The sequence below is a fragment of the Nomascus leucogenys genome, chromosome 9, assembly GCF_006542625.1.
Source record: "Nomascus leucogenys isolate Asia chromosome 9, Asia_NLE_v1, whole genome shotgun sequence".
NCBI lineage: Eukaryota > Metazoa > Chordata > Mammalia > Primates > Hylobatidae > Nomascus > Nomascus leucogenys.
The window spans coordinates 56,961,767-56,980,655 of record NC_044389.1 but is presented as its reverse complement, the minus strand read 5'-3'; the positions used below and the strand labels follow the sequence as shown (position 1 = coordinate 56,980,655).

Genomic DNA, 18,889 nt, shown 5'->3' with positions numbered 1-18,889 from the left:
AATTTAGTTAAATAATACTAGTCCTCCAATAACACATTTCAAATTTCATAGTAATTATACAAGAGCTGCTAGCTCTTTAGTCCACAAATCACTACAGAAATAACAGATGAGATGATGATCAGTGACCAGTTATTGCACTTCTTTCAAATGATTGGTCACTGCACATTTGCAATCTTCAAACATAGATAGCAAAGTGTGTTTTCTCCATGTTTTCCGGAGATAAGCTATATGATATTTTACAAAAGTGGATAACAGACAGAGGAGATTAGCCTGTAAAAGTGAAAGTGTAGCAAAGAAACAAAATGTGATAATGCTGGGATGGAAACTGGATGTAAGTAGAACATCTGAAAATGGTAACAGCAAACAAAGACAAGAGAAACCTAGGCCCGCATGAAGCGAAGTACTATGTTGAAAAAGCCTGATAAACATAAAAAACAAAGTCATTTCAATAGGATTCTAATTTAATGTAAATGGAGTTGTAGGAGAAATAGCTGACTATAGAATGCTGACGCTGAATCCTTTGGAGAGATGTAGTTACACAGCCAGAGGAACTTAATGAGGGTGAATCCATCACACAAATGAGGAAAGTGATCGTAATAAAAAAGACCATAACATCTCAGATGAAGTGACGCCAACATGAAACTTCACACTGAAGTTCTTTTAAATGTTAAGGAACTCTCAGAGAAATTTCACAACATTGAAAGTACAACAGACAAAATACTGGGAGCTAATCTAAACTTTGAAAGGAATATAACAGTTTAATTCACCAAGACATAGAAAAGATGCCCATTCCATATGATAAGTTATAGAATTAGATAGAAGACAAACACTGCTCCAACTACTTTTGACAAGCTTTTGCAAAGATATCATACACTTTCTCAATGTTTCTAATATTTTAAATTACAGTGTACTAAAAAACATTAGTTTAGTTTTACTAATTATTCATTTTCCTATACATTTATGAACCACGGTAGGAGAGTTTTTAATGCTTTGATAAGAAGTTTCAAAGGTCACAGAAAAATTGTTATTTTTACCTTTGATTATTAAGATCACATTACCTGGTTTCATCTTACGTTGTCATTTTTAGGGTCCCATACTACTGTGCAAAGCAAGGAGTATATGTATTGCCAATGCCTATATTTTACTTTCAAGGATTTTGTCAATGTAAGCACAAATCATTCAGAAATCACTATTACACCTATCACTAGTATAATAGCTAGTCCCCTTCTGAATGTATTTTATAAATTACTTGCAGTATCATGATATGATGTTGAAAGATGCCCTTTGTTTCACTTTTAACAAAACCAGATAAATAGAAGAGCATTATGTACCTGGTAGTGGTAACTGAACTAATATACCACTGACTCTTGGGTCCATATTCAATTGATCAGTTACGTCCAAAAGTTCTTCCTGGGAAACATCTTTAGGTTTTAGAATGAGCTCACTACAAATACCTAGAAGAAAAACAGGCAGAGAAGGTCACTTGACTAACTGAATATGGTTTTTCATCAATAGTGTCTGACACAGTGTGGGACTGTTCCTACTGCAATGAAAGGTTCTGATGTTCCATGCACCATCAGGAAGGATTCCTCCAATAGTACAGGTGTTTCCTCTTGATTCACATGCATTCTTTGGCCTGGAATGCCAGGTGACAATTTGTACTTGTTTGAGATAAGCTACTGTTAGTAATTTGAAGAGAATAAAAATATCACTACCACATAACTGTTAGGCCAAGTTTAACAGAGTGAACAAGCCAGGTTTATTATTTGATTAAAGCAAATATAATGAAAGCAGACCTTTGAGATGTAAACTATTCTTTGCATATCTTGCCAAAGAATATAAAACACACTGAATTAACCCTATAAGAAATTTGAAGAAAAATCATATGAAATTAACATAAGCTTTGGTAACTGAATAATCTTTAATAATGCATGCAATTCAAGTGGCACTTATTTGATAATTATCATTCATAATTATCACAATTTGAAGTAAAAACAGAAAATATATTTAGTAGTAATTACAACTAAAACACATACCCACCTACAGCAGAAGCAGCTTTTATCTTATTCCTGACGTATGTATGGCTTGCTGGGTTATCTCCCACTAAAATTATACTGAGGTGAGGTCTTCTGTTTCCAAGGGAAACCCATGATTCCACACCTCGCTGTATTTCTTTCTGGATATGCTTGGCCATTTCAGTTCCTGATATAACAATGGCTTCATGTCTGTGGAAAGCAAAACAATAAATGTAATACTAAAAAGAAAATAAGAAACATTCAACTGCACAAATTTAAGGTAAAAAAATCAACAAAACCACCATGATTCTCCAAGCACCCAAAATTTGATTTTTTTTTCAATTATAGTGACACCTACTCTTCAGGTTCATAAATATTTTATAATTTTGTGAAGGATTCCAACTCTGTTATTTGGTTCTACAGTATAATCTATCTGCTATAAAATGAATGTGTATGTCTCTTCAAAATTCGTATGTTGAAATCCTAACCCCAAATGTTATGAAGTGGGTCCTTTGGGTGGTGATTATACCATGAGGATAGAGCCCTCATAAGTGGTATTAGTGTCCTTTTAAGAAATTCCAGAGATCTCCCTCGTGCCTTCTGCCACGTGAGGACATAGCATGAAGACAGCTATCTATTAACCAAAAAGCGGGCCCACACCAGACACTGAACCTTCTGGTGTATTGACCTTGGACTTCCCAGTCTACAGAACTATAAGAAATAAATTTCTGTTTTTGTATAAAACAACCAGTCTATGTTATTCTGTTATAGCACCTCAAATAGACTAAGATGCTAACTACAGCACACATTTCTTCACAACTTTCACTTATGTATTATATATAAAACATATATATTATACACACATATGCATATATATGTATATACATACACACACATTTATGTATTCATATAAATTAACAAACCACATACTCAAGATCTAGACTTTAATATCGCCTAAATTTACAGTTCTGCTATTTTTTCTTTTCTTTTTTTTAAATTATACTTTAAGTTTTAGGGTGCATGTGCAAAACGTGCAGGTTTGTTACATATGTATACATGTTGGTGTGCTGCACCCATTAACTCGTCATTTAACATTAGGTATACCTCCTAATGCTATCCCTCCCCCCACCCCAACTCCACAACAGGCCCCAGTGTGTGATGTTCCCCTTCCTGTGTCCATGTGTTCTCATTGTTCAATTCCCACCTATGAGTGAGAACATGTGGTGTTTGGTTTTTTGTCCTTGTGATAGTTTGCTGAGAATGATGGTTTCCAGCTTCATCCATGTCCCTACAAAGAACATGAACTCATCATTTTTTATGGCTGCATAGTATTCCATGGTGTATATGTGCCACATTTTCTTAATCCAGTCTATCATTGATGGACATTTGGATTGGTTCCAAGTCTTTGCTATTGTGAATAGTGTCGCAATAAACATATGTGTGCATGTGTCTTTATAGCAGCATGATTTATAATCCTTTGGGTATATACCCAGTAATGGGATGGCTGGGTCAAATGGCATTTCTAGTTCTAGATCCCTGAGGAATTGCCACACTGACTTCCACAATGGTTGAACTAGTTTACAGTCCCACCAACAGTGTAAAAGTATTCCTATTTCTCCACATCCTCTCCAGCACCTGTTGTTTCCTGACTTTTTGATGATGGCCATTCTAACTGGTGTGAGATGGCATCTCATTGTGGTTTTGATTTGCATTTCTCTGATGGCCAGTGATGATGAGCATTTTTTCATGTCTTTTGGCTGCATAAATGTCTTCTTTTGAGAAGTGTCTGTTCATATCCTTGGCCCACTTGTTGATGGGGTTGTTTTTTTCTTGTAAATTTGTTTGAGTTCATTGTAGATTCTGGTATTAGCCCTTTGTCAGATGAGTAGATTGCAAAAATTTTCTCCCATTCTGTAGGTTGCCTGTTCGCTCTCATGGTAGTTTCTTTTGCTGTGCAGAAGCTCTCTAGTTTAATTAGATCCCATTTGTCAATTCTGGCTTTTGTTGCCATTGCTTTTGGTGTTTTAGACATGAAGTCCTTGCCCATGCCTATGTCCTGAATGGTATTGCCTAGGTTTTCTTCTAGGGTTTTTATGGTTTTAGGTCTAACCTTTAAGTCTTTAATCCACCTTGAATTAATTTTTGTATAAGGTGTAAAGAAGGGATCCAGTTTCAGCTTTCTACATATGGCTAGCCAATTTTCCCAGCACCATTTATTAAATAGGGAATCCTTTCCCCATTTCTTGTTTTTGTCAGGTTTGTCAAAGATCAGATGGTTGTAGATATGTGGCATTATTTCTGAGGGCTCTGTTCTGTTCCATTGGTCTATATCTCTGTTTTGTTACCAGTACCATGTTGTTTTGGTTACTGTGGCCTTGTAGTATAGTTTGAAGTCAGGTAGCATGATGCCTCCAGCTTTGTTCTTTTGGCCTAGGATTGACTTGGCAATGTGGGCTCTTTTTTGGTTCCATATGAACTTTAAAGTAGTTTTTTCCAATTCTGTGAAGAAAGTCATTGATAGCTTGATGGGGATGGCACTGAGTCTATAAATTACCTTGGACAGTATGGCCATTTTCACAATATTGATTCTTCCTACCCATGAGCATGGAATGTTCTTCCATTTGTTTGTATCTTCTTTTATTTCATTGAGCAGTGGTTTGTAGTTCTCCTTGAAGAGGTCCTTCACATCCCTTGTAAGTTGAATTCCTAGGTATTTTATTCTCTTTGAAGCAATTGTGAATGGGAGTTCACTCATGATTTGGCTCTCTGTTTGTCTGTTATTGGTGTATATGAATGCTTGTGATTTTTGCACATTAATTTTGTATCCTGAGACTTTGCTGAAGTTGCTTATCAGCTTAAGGAGATTTGGGGCTGAGACGATGGGGTTTTCTAGATATACAATCATGTCATCTGTAAACAGGGACAATTTGACTCCCTCTTTTCCTAATTGAATACCCTTTATTTCCTTCTCCTGCCTGATTGCCCTGGCCAGAACTTCCAACATTATGTTGAGTAGGAGTGGTGAGAGAGGGCATCCCTATCTTGTGCCAGTTTTCGAAGGGAATGCTTCCAGTTTTTGCCCATTCAGTATGATATTGGCTGTGGGTCTGTCCTAGATAGCTCTTATTATTTTGAGATATGTCCCATCAATACCTAATTTATTGAGAGTTTTTAGCATTAAGGGTTGTTAAATTTTGTTAAAGGCCTTTTCTGCATCTATTGAGATAATCATGGGAAGGAAACAGAGACACAAAAAATCCTTCAAAAAATCAATGAATCCAGGAGCTGGTTTTTTGAAAAAATCAACAAAATTGATACACCATCAGCAAGATTAATAAAGAAGAAGAGAGAGATGAATCAAATAGATGCAATGAAAAATGATAAAGGGGATATCACCACTGATCCCACAGAAATACAAACTACCATCAGAGAATACTATAAACATCTTTATGCAAATAAACTAGAAAATCTAGAAGAAATGGATAAATTCCTCGACACATACACCCTCCCAAGACTAAACTAGGAAGAAGTTGAATCTCTGAATAGACCAATAACAGGCTCTGAAATTAAGGCAATAATTAATAGCTTACCAACGAAAAAAAGTCCAGGACCAGATGGATTCATAGCTGAATTCTATCAGAAGTACAAGGAGGAGCTGGTACCATTCCTTCTGAAACTATTCCAATCAATAGAAAAAGAGGGAACCCTCCCTAACTCATTTTATGAGGCCAGCATCATCCTGATACCAAAGCCTGGCAGAGACACAACAAAGAAAGAGAATTTTAGACCAATATCCCTGATGAACATCGATGCAAAAATCCTCAATAAAATACTGGCAAACCGAATCCAGCAGGACATCAAAAAGCTTATCCACCACGATCAAGTGGGCTCCATCCCTGGGATGCAAGGCTGGTTCAACATACGCAAATCAATAAACGTAATCCAGCATATAAAGTTCTCCTATTTTTTCTAAAGAGGCAGATCAGCACAGCCTAGTTAAAACTGGCAACCATCTTGAAGATTGGACTGCACTGTGTATACACGTAGCCCCACAATCTTGTGACCCTAAGGTGAAATCAGTTCATTTTTGGTTAGCATATCCTGTACAAGACTCTGAAGTCAAGAGCTTCATACTACACAACTCTTTTAACTTAAAGAAAAATGTTATTCCATGGCCCCAGGCATGGCCCCGGACAACAGCTGTGAGCCTTGTCATGCTTGTCACTGATTATGGTGGGGATCAAGTCAGTAAACCGATAGTTTAGTTCCTCCCCGATGCAATGGCATCATTTCTAATGGAATAAGTTTCCACAGAAGATTACTTCCTGGCAGTTTATAAGTATTTCAGAAGGTAAGAAGTGCTATATTTTGATAGATGATATAAACTATCTCTGGAAAGGCACAAAGAAATACTTTCTAGAAAGGCTTTTCTGCTCTCCATAACAAACTTGAAAATGGTGAATTACATTGCTCTTACCGTGTGTTTATTTTTTTAAAGGTATCTGATAAAGTAGAAGGTGGTCCCTACTTCCTTCTGCCCTTGTTCTTTCACTATTGAGCAGCCTGGTAAAAACATGATTACTACCAAAAACATCAAATGTAGGTCAATAAATATGAAAAAGAGGAAAAGGAGAAAGAGTAAGAAGCAGAAGAGAAAGAGGAGAAGGAAAGGAGGCCCTTATAAACCTTAATTCTTTGTGGTACCTGTATACTTTTAATTTTCTAATGAGGGCGGGTGCTATAAATATCTGACAACACACAAAATGCAAACTTTGTGCTCCTTCCAAATAAGTCAACTGCTGTCTCTAGTAGGTTTGTGGACATACAGTTAGAACCAGATCGAAAATACACCATTATAGTATGGCACCAGTCTTCCATAGCATCCATCTCATCTCAGTTCATGCAATTTTGAGGTAAACAGTGTTCTGCTAAGCAGCAATTCCAAGTGTGGTCTACGGATACACACATCAAAAACTGCCTGAAATTGCAGATTCCCAGACCCTACAACCCACATCTACAATTCAGAATTCCTGGGGGCAGAGGTAAAACCTGGAAATCTGCATGTCTAATAATTTCCTACATGTGATTCTTGTGTATGACCTGTTTGAAAACCACTTTAGTTTAACATAAAAGTGTATTTTAATAACAATCATAATTAACAAGTAAATGAGCAAATTGGTTAGACAATGCAATCACAACTAGACATTCTAAGTAAACTCTACTTTTGATTCTAATTTTGTCTACACTTCATTAAAATTTTAATAGCTTTCAAGACATGAAATGTCATGATAAATTCAATATATCAATCTTGTTCTGCTGTCTTATTTCTGTAATAGATTTATTCAGTATAATTGTCATATAATAAACTGGACACATTTAACATGTACAATTTTAAGTTTTAATATATGTATATACCTGAGTATATATATATACATCACTATAGTCAAGAAAATGAACATGTCTATCATTCCCAAAACTTTCCAGGTGCACTTTTAAAATTTGCCATTCCACCTGTCTCTGCCAGATTCCACTCAATTCACCATTCCAGGCAACCATTGATCTCTTTTGTTCACTATATATTAGTTTGTATTACCGAGAATTTTATAAAAATTGAATCAAATACAACATACTCTTTTTTGGCCAGCTACTTCCACTCAGCATAATTATTTTTTAATTAATTCACGTAGTTGCATGTTTGAATGGTTTATTTTTTATCACTGAATAGTATTATATTATATGGATATACCAGTATTTGTTTATCCATTCAAATGTAATTATTAATGGATATTTGGGTTCTTTCCAGTTTTTGATCAGACAAATACAGCTGTTACATTTTATAACCCATATACTTTAATATGTTTTATACACATATGCTTTATTTTTTTGGGGGGAGGGGGACAGAGTCTCACTCTATCACCCAGGCTGGAGTTCAGTGGCAAGATCTTGGCTCACTACAACCTCCGTCTCCTGGGTTCAAATGACTCTGATGCCTCAGCCTCCCAAGTAGCTGGAATTACAGGCATATGCCAACATGCCTAATTTTTCTATATGTAGTAGAGATGGGGTTTCACTATGTTGGCCAGGCTGGTCTTGAACTCCTGGCCGCAAGTGATCTGCCCCTCTCAGCCTCCCAAAATGCTAGGATTACAGGTGTGAGCCACCACTCCTGGCTGCTTTAATTTCTTTTGAGCAAATATCTCAAAGTGGAATGGCTAGGTCATATTGTAAGTGTATGTTTAAATATGTTAAAAACTGTTACACCATGTTACAAAGACACTGTACCACTTTGCATTCCTTCAAACAGTACATGAGTTCTGGTTGCTCCACATACTTGTCATCACTTAAGATGGTCAGGTTTTAAAATTGTTGACATTTTAGTGGACATATGGTGGTATGTCATTGTGCTTTAAATTTGCATTCCCTTAATGAATACTGATGTTGAACATCTTTTCGTTTGCTTATTTGCCATCTCTGATCTTCTTTGGTGAATTAAATAATTAAGTCTTTGCCCATTGTTTAGTAGGTTGTTTCCTATTTTGAATTTTTAAAGTTCTTTGTATGTCCTAGATTCAAGTACTTTATCAGATATGGGGTTTGAAATATTGTCTCCCAGTCTGTGCTTTGCCTTTTTATTCTTGTGTTTTTACAACAGTTCTTAATTTTAATGTACTCCAATTTATTAACTTTTCCTTTTATGGACCATGTTTTTAGTGTTGTATAAATCTTTGCCTAACTCAAGGTCACAAATGTTTTCTCCAGCGTTTTCTTCTAGATATTTTATGGGCCTAAGTTATACATTCAGTTTATGATTTATGTCTATTTTTAGTTTGGTGAGAATTTGTATGAGGATACAGCCAAATGTTTTTTATGTCTATTGAGATGATCACAGGTTTTTCTCGAGTGTTAGTCTGTTAATATGGTAACTGATTTTCAAATGTTAAATCAACCTTGCATTCCTGGGATACATCCCAGTTGGTTATTATATAATCTATCCTTTCCAGATTATCATGGATTTCATCTGAAATTTTGTTAAAATTATTGCATCTACATGCATAAGAGGTGTTTGTAGTTTTCTTTTCTTATAATGTTACCATGTAGCTTTGATACCAGGATGATGCTAGCTTCATAGAATGAGTTAGGAAGAATTCTATATTTCCAGAGGAGTGTGTAAAGAATTGGCATTTTTTTTCTCCCTTAAATGTTTGGTAGGATTCACCCATGAAGCTATCTGATTCTGGAGTTTTCTTTCGGGGAAGGTTTAAACCTACAAACTTAAATTCCTTAATATAGAGGGCTATTCTGGTTATCTATTATTTCTTGAGTGATCTTTTGTAGCTTGTGCTTTGTACCTTCCAATACTTTGTATGTAATTATAGACAAATCAAGTTAAAATAAAATAAAACTTTTGAGGTTTTTATTTTTCAAAGTAAAGTAACAAACTTTTTTCACTGTTTGCTATGAATTTCTGGTGAGGATATTTTATGAATTCATTTAAGTAGCCTTTTGGCACTAAGATAACAAGGACCTTGTATATTAGCAAATACTAAGAACTGCAGATACAGCAACAAATTCCAGCACAACTCATTTATAAGTAGTAGCAAATAAAACTTTCCATAAATCAATTTGTGTCAGCAATATTTTCTTAGGGTAGAACACTATTATAGAAGCAGATTTATCTGTTAAAAAACTAGAAATCACCTAACACAGTAAGGAATATACATTTTATTTTAAAATATAAAAACATCTGAACTCTGTCTTGTATTTTATAGCATGTGAGTAGTGATGCTACTGCTGACATATTATTGATTCACTCACTATTAAACAAAATAATTTGTTCACAGGCCACTGTGAAGCTGGCAATCACTGAGTATAATCCAGGCTAATTATGACCTAGACTGTACAAACCCACGTGACCTGGAGAGTGTCAGAGAAGACCAATAGCACAAGCTGATTCCCAGACTCCAAAGAGACAACCTGTATACAGATTAAACTTAACTGTACCATGTATACTCAGGTCTAAGACTGTTCAGGGTTTACTTTAAATTATAGCACTGAGGTGCTAAGTCAGCTCGCTAACTAATTATAACAGACATGATACAGCCTGGCCAGCTGGTGCTTATGGGTAAATTAGGAGTTAAGTCTCTGAGCATTTTCAACTCTGAGGCTCTCCAACTGACTCCATCAGTCACCGTAGAGACTCAGCAAGCCTAGCTCTGTAGGAGTCACTGTAAGAGGCAAAATGAAGCAACCTCAAATTAATGCAGGGCCAATGGGAGAGTGCCCGTATTGGTCCATGTGCTGGAAGAACTGGTCAACTCACACATTCTCATTACTTTAGTGCATAAACAAATTAGATTTTTCAACGTGAAAATTCTTGAAAAGCTAAAAAGGTTAAACATCAGCAACAATTCAAATGTTCAGCCACTGAATAATACATATCCTAAAATTTCTCTCTGGCTTGTCTTGATCTCCTCTAATCCATTTTCCATACTGCAGCCAGAGTGATTGTTTTCTAATTTAATTACATCACCTCCCTGGTTAAAACTCCCCACCACATGCTTATTGTTTATTCACTTAACAAATACATATTGAAAGTCTCCTATGTGCTGAAAACTATTTTGGGCACTGGGAATATAAATAATAGGGCACAAAACAATTACCTACTTTTACGGAAACTATATTCTAGTTGAAGAAGATATAAGCAAATTGAAAAACAACAAGTATTTAATATATCATGTGTGACATGAGGCAGAGAAAGGACTTATCTGAGGGCCACAGTTATTTTATATAGGTGGGTTAAGGTATAACTTCTCTGATAAATCAGGTGACATGTGGGCAGAAATGAATAAAATGAAATGTCATGTAGATTTCTGGAAGAAAAGCATTCTAGGCCAAGGGAAGTGAACAGCAAGTATGGAGGCCTTTAGCAAGGAGCATACCTGAAATCTTTGAGGAATAGCAAGAGGCCAATGGTTGCAGTGGAAAGAACAAGTGAACCAGGATAAGACATGAAGTCAGAAGGAGTGGGACATCAGATTATATAAGGCCCTGCAGGCCTTTGAAAGGATGTTGGCTTTTACTGTGAGACAGGAAGCCATTTAGAGATTTTGAGGTGACTTTCACTTTTAAAATAACTGGTGAAAATATGGAGGATAGACTCTATGAGATCAAGGGGAGAAGTGGACACTCCAGCTAAGAAGCTAGCGTAGTATAACAAACAAGGGATGATGGGGAGTTAGGCAAAGGGGTAGCCGTGGAGGTGCTAAGTAGTCTGATTCTGAATCTATTTTGAGTGGAACCCTTGGAAGTTACTGAGATTGGGAGTAGGATATGAAAAAAAGAAAAACAGAAGGCAAACATGACTCTAACATTTTTGACCTGAGAAATTGGGGGAAAAAATTAACTAAAATCCAAATTCCTTCCCTATGGGTTACAAACTTCTGCATGAGCTACTTTAGCCTCACTATTAAAAAACACTGTGCTTAGTGAGTGGCACACTACACACCAGTCATATTTTAATTCATGAACTGCACCATGTTTTCTGCGGGCCTTCACATGTAATATTCCCTCTGCCTGAAACACTCTTCCTTCCCTTTCTCACCTCTCCAACCACTTTGCAAAGACTGTCCCACACATTGCTCAAGCCTCAGCTTATAAAACACTCTGGTAATGTTTTCCGAACCCTGTACCCTGGGAATCTGCTATGAGCTCCCACAGTACCTTGTTTTTACCTTTTTGTAGTATTTTAAATCATTGATATTGTCTAGTTGTCTACCTGTGTTCTCTGGATAGGCAGCTTGTAGCTCTCCATTTCTTTATGTCAATTATTGTTACTTTATTTTGTTCTTTTTGTGGTGCCATGTTTCCCTAATGGTTCATAATCCTGCGGCCTTTCATTGCTGTCTATCACTTGAAGAAGAAGGCACCTATTCCAATCTTTATAAACTGGCTTCAGTAGGGAAAGCCCTTCACCAGTCAGTGCATCTAGAGATTCTTGATGGGCCATCTGGCATGGTCCATGGGTGGGCTTGCTGCTAAAGCCCTTGGATTAGTTGGCAGGTGATGCCTAGGTCAGCAGGTGGTGGGCCTAATATTTCAACTCACAGGGGGCTAATCTGGTGCATGGGTCCACTGGGGTGGGCTGTCAACTGGGTATATAGGAGTAGTCCTGGAGCCTGGATCTGCAAATACAGACCTGAAGCCTGGGTTCACAGGGGCCATCCTGGCACTGGGGTAGGTCTTGAACCTGAGTCCACGGGGACCAGCCTGGCACTGGAATGGACCTGGTCCCAAGCCTGTGGGGATTAGGCTTGACCAGGGTCCTCTGGAATGGCCCTGGTACCTAGATCTGCAGGGGAAGACCTGATACCTGGAACCATGGGGTTGGGTCCAGAGTTTGGGTCCCTGGGGATAGGCTTGGACCTGAATTAATGGAGGCTGACCTGGCACTGCGGCAGGCTTAGAGTGTGGGTCCATGAGTTTCTACCTGATGCCTAAGTCTGCAGAGGCTGAGCTGGAATCTTTGGATGCTGCCCTGGCATTAGTGCAGGCCTAGAGTCTGGGTTTGCAAGGACCGGCTTACAGGCTGTGTCTGTGGGGACTGGCCTGGCACTGGGATAGGCAACACTTGTTGTATTTTTTTCAAAAGTTGTTGGACATTATTAATCAACATATTCAACAAATAGACCAAATGGGGGTAGGGACACCTTCACATTTAAAGTTTTTAGTGAATTGTAATCAGTGAAACCAAAGCTTACAAACAGAAACGTTATCTCTGCAAAACGAAGGGAAGAAGTAAACTAATTTAAAAAATGATAGCTCAAACAATGCACAAGTAATTTTAATTTCTGTCCTTACAAGAGAAGACACAGAGACACATACAAAGGGAAGTGAAGACAGAGAGGGAAGACAACCATTCAACAACAGAAGCAAAGACTGGAGTTATGCAGCTGCAAACTCCTTAGGAACACCAAGGACTGCTGGCAATAACCAGAAGCTGATCGACAGAGCGTGGGCCTACAGATACTTTGATTTCAGACTTCCAGCCTCCAGAAGTGTAAAAACAGATTTCTGCTGTGTCAAGCCACCTAGTTTGTGGAACTTTGTGTACAGCATAATTAGTAAATAAATACATCTATAATAGCAATTTGAAATAGTTCAATGTCTGAGAAGAATCTTCTGATGGAGCTCATGTTTTTTGTTGAATAAAATTTCCTTGAATAAATTACCATTTTGTAAAACATTGGAATATAATTGAGAAAAATTTTAATTTTCCCCTATCTAAATATGGTAAACTATTTTTAAAATCATACACAAAAACAACTTATTTCTTTTATCTAAGTATTTGTCAAAGAAAAGTACTTTGAAAAGATACACCAAGATAGCACCTGTGAAAATATTTAGGCTAAAATATCTTCCCATTTCAATGTGCAAAATGTAGAATTAAGACTGTTCCATTTAGCAGTTTACGTGGTGCTTCAGCATCTATAGAGACAGTACCTTTAAAACTAAAATAACCATTGTCTAAAGCCAAGATTCTATTTGCAACTGTTAAGAAAATTGCAGAAAATTTAACTTTAAAATTAAGCATAAGGGCCAGGCTTAGTGGCTCACGCCTGTAATTCCAACACTTTAGGGGGCCAAGGTGGGTGGATCACAAGGTCAGGAGTTCAAGACCAGCCTGACCAATATGGTGAAACCCCATCTCTACTAAAAATACAAAAATTAGCTGGGCATGGTGGCGCGTGCCTGTGGTCTCAGCTACTCGGGAGGCTGAGGCAGGAGAATCGCTTGAACCCAGGAGGTAGAGGTTGCAGTGAGCCAAGATCACACCACTGCACTCAGCCTGGGTGACAGAGAAAGACTCCGTCTCAAAAAAAAATAAATAAATAAAGCATAAGATCTTATTAACTTTTTTCAGAAAATTATCACGTATCAAGGTGTTAAAAGATACAGCTAAGAAACTGATTTGAGTATGTGAATATGCACCAGGAATAATTATTCATGCTGAATGTTCACATAATATAAATTTTTATTTTAACATATAAGGATATAAATTATCTTTTAAAATGTTAATTTTGAAAATGGCTTGAAACTATTCTATAAGTTCACTAATATATTTGTAAGCCAATAAATATTCCAAATAATATAATTTTCATTACATTCATGCCCCTTTTTAACTCTAAAAAATGTGCTAGTTTGGCCAAAAAAATTACATAGTGACCTTGCCATTAATGCATATCAAAAATGAAATCCATTTGACCCCTTAGATATTGTTTACATGATGTGCCCTGTCATTACTTGCTCAGGTGGTTTCCCACAAAGGCAGAAATGACCTTCCCCCAAAGAAGGCAAGAAAAGGTGCCCTCCCTTCCAAAAGCCCAGCCTACTGCTGGGTTAGCCACGAAATGTGGCTTCATCAGGAGGCAAAAATTAAAGAAGGGAGGTGGTGGCTAGTGAGTAGCAGGGCAGCACTATGTAGTACAAATTACTCACCTGAAATTAGAAGTCCTGAGCATCAGAGCTCTGGGTTACCATTAGTAGCAATAATAAAATTAGGCAAGTCACTTAGCTTCCCTCAACGGCATGCAATTTCTTCATCTATATAATGGGAATACTCTCTAGTGCTGTTTCCATAGGCTTGTTTACTTGTACTTCCAGAAAATAAACTAACCACTTTATCTATGCTTATTAGAATCAAATGATGTATTTAATAAACTAGAGCAAAGTAACAAAGAGGGGGATTATTTCAATGTATCAAAATACTCTTCCACAAAAAAGTAGCATAACGACAAATAAAACCTAGTCAAGATCAATAGTTTATTTAATTCGTATACTTGGAAAATCTACATCTTAGTTTCAATCTCATCTTTATTCACAACTTCAACTAGAGCTGCAATGAACCATTTTATCTCTATAATGTTGAAAAATCCTGGCCAGGCACGGTGGCTCACGCCTGTAATCCCAGCACTTTGGGAGGCCAAGATGGGTGGATCACGAGGTCAAGAGATCAAGACCATCCTGGCTAACACGGTGAAACCCTGTCTCTACTAAAAATACAAAAAATTAGCCGGGCACGGTGGCAGGCACCTGTAGTCCCAGCTACTTGGGAGACTGAGGCAGGAGAATGGCATGAACCCAGGAGGTGGAGTTTGCAGTGAGCCAAGATCACGCCACTGCACTGCACTCCAGCCTGGGTGACAAAGCGAGACTCCGCCTCAAACAAAAAACAAACAAAAAAAGATGAAAAATCCTAATACGATGATTAACAATTCCAAGCTCTACCCAGGCCCTAACAGTTTAATTGCTTTATATCTTAGGGCATATCTTCGATATCTTGAGTTTGTACAACAGAAATGAAACCCCCAAAAAACAGGGCAAAATTCCATAGGGAATAAAACCAATCACCAGTATAGGGAGTCTTTTGAGGTGTGTTGTTAATATAAATGAATACCTATAAATGTTAAGTTTATGGCCTCTTTAAAAAAAATTTGTTTTATACCCCAAGTACCCTATTCACATCTTGAAGTAATTTTACTAGAAATTACATTTGCAAATCAATAAAAAGTAAAATAACTTTTCATTACATATGACTCTTCTTGATATTCAGTTTTTTAACTAATTTTCTGACTCTGTACTAAACAATATCCACGCATTTTCAAACTAACTTTGTCAGAAAGAACCTTAGATGCTAAGCTTTGTGCCACAAAAGCTCTTGGCCTATCTGCTGAAACCTGTGGACTCTTTCTCAGAACAATCCTTTTAAACATTCAATATAAAATACAGATTACAAGGAAACCAGTTTTACTGAAATATCAAATGCTTTTTTAAAAAAGTATTAAATAACAGGATCTAGCAGTAGGTCTAACTACCATAACAAAACAGTGATGTGCGGATGATGTTTTGTGGTATCTGCCTCAACTTTGTGATACTGAAATATTTGTAAATTATATTAGCAAGTCACATGTACTGATGATATTATGTATTTGTTGCCAACATTGACAACGGAAAAAAATGCTAAATTTATTAGAAGTTAGTAACCTCCAATCCAAGTTTATGGATCCCCTGAATTCTATTCATAAGGTCCTAGGTTAAGAACATCTCAAACTGAGGGAATCTAACAAAATAATTTATAAAATTTACATTCAAATTAGCTTTCTAGATTCACAAAAGTTATATGAGATTTAATATTAATACATGTTTCAAAAAGAGAAAAAAGCAAAAGTGAGATAAGTCAATAATTATAAACTGCTTGTAGAGAAAACCGGAAAGATGATGTGGATTCAAACCTTGTCTTTCCCATGTATTTACTGTGTCAACTTGGACAAGTTTAATTTCTTTAAGCCTCAACTTCTCAATCTGTTAACTGGGAATAGTAATAGTGTCTATCTACTTCCTTTAGTTGTTGTGAGGATCAAAGGACATACCGTATGTGCAAAATCTCAGCAAAGTGCTTACCACTGACTAAGAGCTCCTTAGATATTAAGAAAAATGTACTTTTCAATAACACAACTGAATTCCTAAAAAGCATGATGGCATTCATTGCAGTTCCAGTTAATCACAAACAGCAAAAAAAAAAAAAAAAAAAAAAGTGGGGAGAGAACATCTGTTGTAAACTATACACACACCCTCACTTTAGAATTATGAATCTTTAGATCTTTACATAGTCTTTGGATCTAGGAACACTCTAATGAGCCTAATATAGAAACCTACAGAGTTCAGATGATGAAGTGAACAAACCTGTTGGTATGATGTTGACAAGAACATGACCTCAATCTGAGAGTAAATTATTACACATTTTCCAAGAACTAGACATTAAGAAGCAGCAAGATGGTTAGGTAAGTTAGAGCCAATTGATTTAATGTAATATGACACAGTCATTGAAATGCTAATAAAAACAATAGCAACACAGAAACCACTTATGATGTAACGTTAAATGGAGCAGCTGGCTAGGCCTTCTTGGATAATATCCCGCCCTGAATTCTTTAACACTACTTTTAATTTAGGTTCAGACTGTGTTCTATTCTGACCATAAAGTTTTCTACCTTGTATGTAAAATGTTTTCTCAGATCCCAAGTGAATTTCTTAATGGCAAATGCCACTTATTACTAATCATTTCTTTAATTTAGCACAGTCATTTACAGCTCAAATTTCACCTAAGCTCCTCTCTTAAACCTCCTTCCACAACTTAATTATCTCTAAGCCAAAGTGTAATTTCACTGAGCTCCATGGGATTCCTTGTAAGAAAGAGTATGTGCCCATGAAAAGATCATCTGGTGTTGCTCCTTTCTGCTGTATTCATCTTCCCATCAGGGTACTAATATGAAAGAATAACAACTTCAAGGCATTTGAAAGACAAAGATTTGGGTCATTAAAGAACTTGCCAAATTATTATAAGACCATGATTAACTAACAAGATCTAAAATTAATACTAGTCCCTCTTTTTCATCTACTGATCCATTTTAGTCAAAAATCTTGATTGTGGAGATAGTAGAACACACTATCTCTGAACAGCTGGAACAAAGAAAATAAAACTTAAGATATGAGATATCAAATGTTGAAATATTTAGTTTTTGAATTTAAAATGACGTAAGAACTTCTTAGAAATCAAAATTGTAGCCAGATGGCTATTATATCTCACTTTCAGTAGAACAGGTACAGCAGGAAGACAGGAACACCACCACATTATCACATTTGCCAACTAAATAGAAGATGATTTTGAGAAACTGCCTTTCCTAGTCATTAGAAGAGACAGAAATACAGAGTAAGTAGTAGAGGGAAGAGTCTGAAAAAAAATGAACATTGTTACTGATAAAATGCGTCTTTTTAAATTATTAAACTTAACTACCCATGGTAAAAGACATGAATACTTAAATAACACAAATAAGTATCTTTTACCAGTTTCAAAAATGTAGATTTTTTTTAAATGTGGTCTAGCTGCAAAAATTATAAAGCCAATGCCAGTGTGACACAAAGAAAGGTGAAACTTCCATAAAGACCTGTAGGCAGTACACAATTTTTTTAAAAGCTAAAAGAAATAATAGTATGAAGAGAAAAAAGAAAATCTACCAAATTAACGATTTGAGGATTCACTGAGCAACAGGATAAACATGGAATGCTTGGGACATCCATTTAGTCAATTAAAATAAGTAGTTGAGGTAGAATAAGCCAAAGCGGGGTTTGTCAAAGTCCCTGTGTTGCAGGATACCTGCAAATCTGCTTTGAGCATGGCATTAATGTGCAAGGTCTGTAACCTTCCCACCCAAATGGGATGGGCTGCTACCAGACTCCTCACACTGAAAAGCAATGGGCACAAACTCATGTGATGCCTTTTAACCAAGGACATTTTGATTTGTAAACTCCTCCTATACCACAACAAAATGGGAAAAATTTAGTTACAAAGACTTTTTTTTTCATTTTTAAACTTTTGCCTGGATAGTTAATTCATTTCAAGAAACAATAAGCTGCAACAAGTAGAAGGGCTTATTTATTACTTTAACATTAATTTCCCCCAATTAATAAGACGTAAATTCTCATGCATAAACAGGAAAACAAATTCATTGCAAATTTTAAAGGAAAACTCATTGAGAGAAAAATGTTAAACAATACTTCAAAACACGGTAACTTCCAAACTCCATCAAACATTAATTATTGAAATTCTACTTAAAAAAATTCTCCACTAAAAAGTATTGTAAATGTTCCATTATTATAGGTATGTGGCCAAAATATGAAAAAATAATCAAAGATACTTTTTCAATTAAGGCTCTACACAGCTCAGAAATGGTGATAAATCTGTTAATTTAAAACAGTCAATATCACTGGGATAAGAGTTTATCAAACTCAAAGGCAATTTTTCAGTGAGACTAATACTAAGG

At 36.3% G+C, this 18,889-nt stretch overlaps 1 protein-coding gene across 5 annotated transcripts in view; it reads right to left on the bottom strand.

The window, feature by feature from the left end:
* Window positions 1-18,889, bottom strand: part of MTHFD2L (methylenetetrahydrofolate dehydrogenase (NADP+ dependent) 2 like) — a 181,039-nt gene that overhangs the window by 123,798 nt on the left and 38,352 nt on the right. For 4 of the 5 annotated variants that reach the window (XM_030818984.1, XM_030818985.1, XM_030818986.1 and 1 more), the window contains 2 exons: window positions 2,041-2,225; window positions 1,332-1,454 (listed from right to left, as the gene is read on the bottom strand). In XM_030818984.1, the coding sequence (XP_030674844.1) occupies window positions 1,332-1,454; window positions 2,041-2,194 (277 nt within the window). In that variant the 5' untranslated portion in view covers window positions 2,195-2,225. Of the gene's footprint in view, window positions 1-1,331; window positions 1,455-2,040; window positions 2,226-16,853; window positions 17,332-18,889 lie in introns of those variants that run through there. The other variant, XM_030818987.1, reaches the window with a different exon arrangement.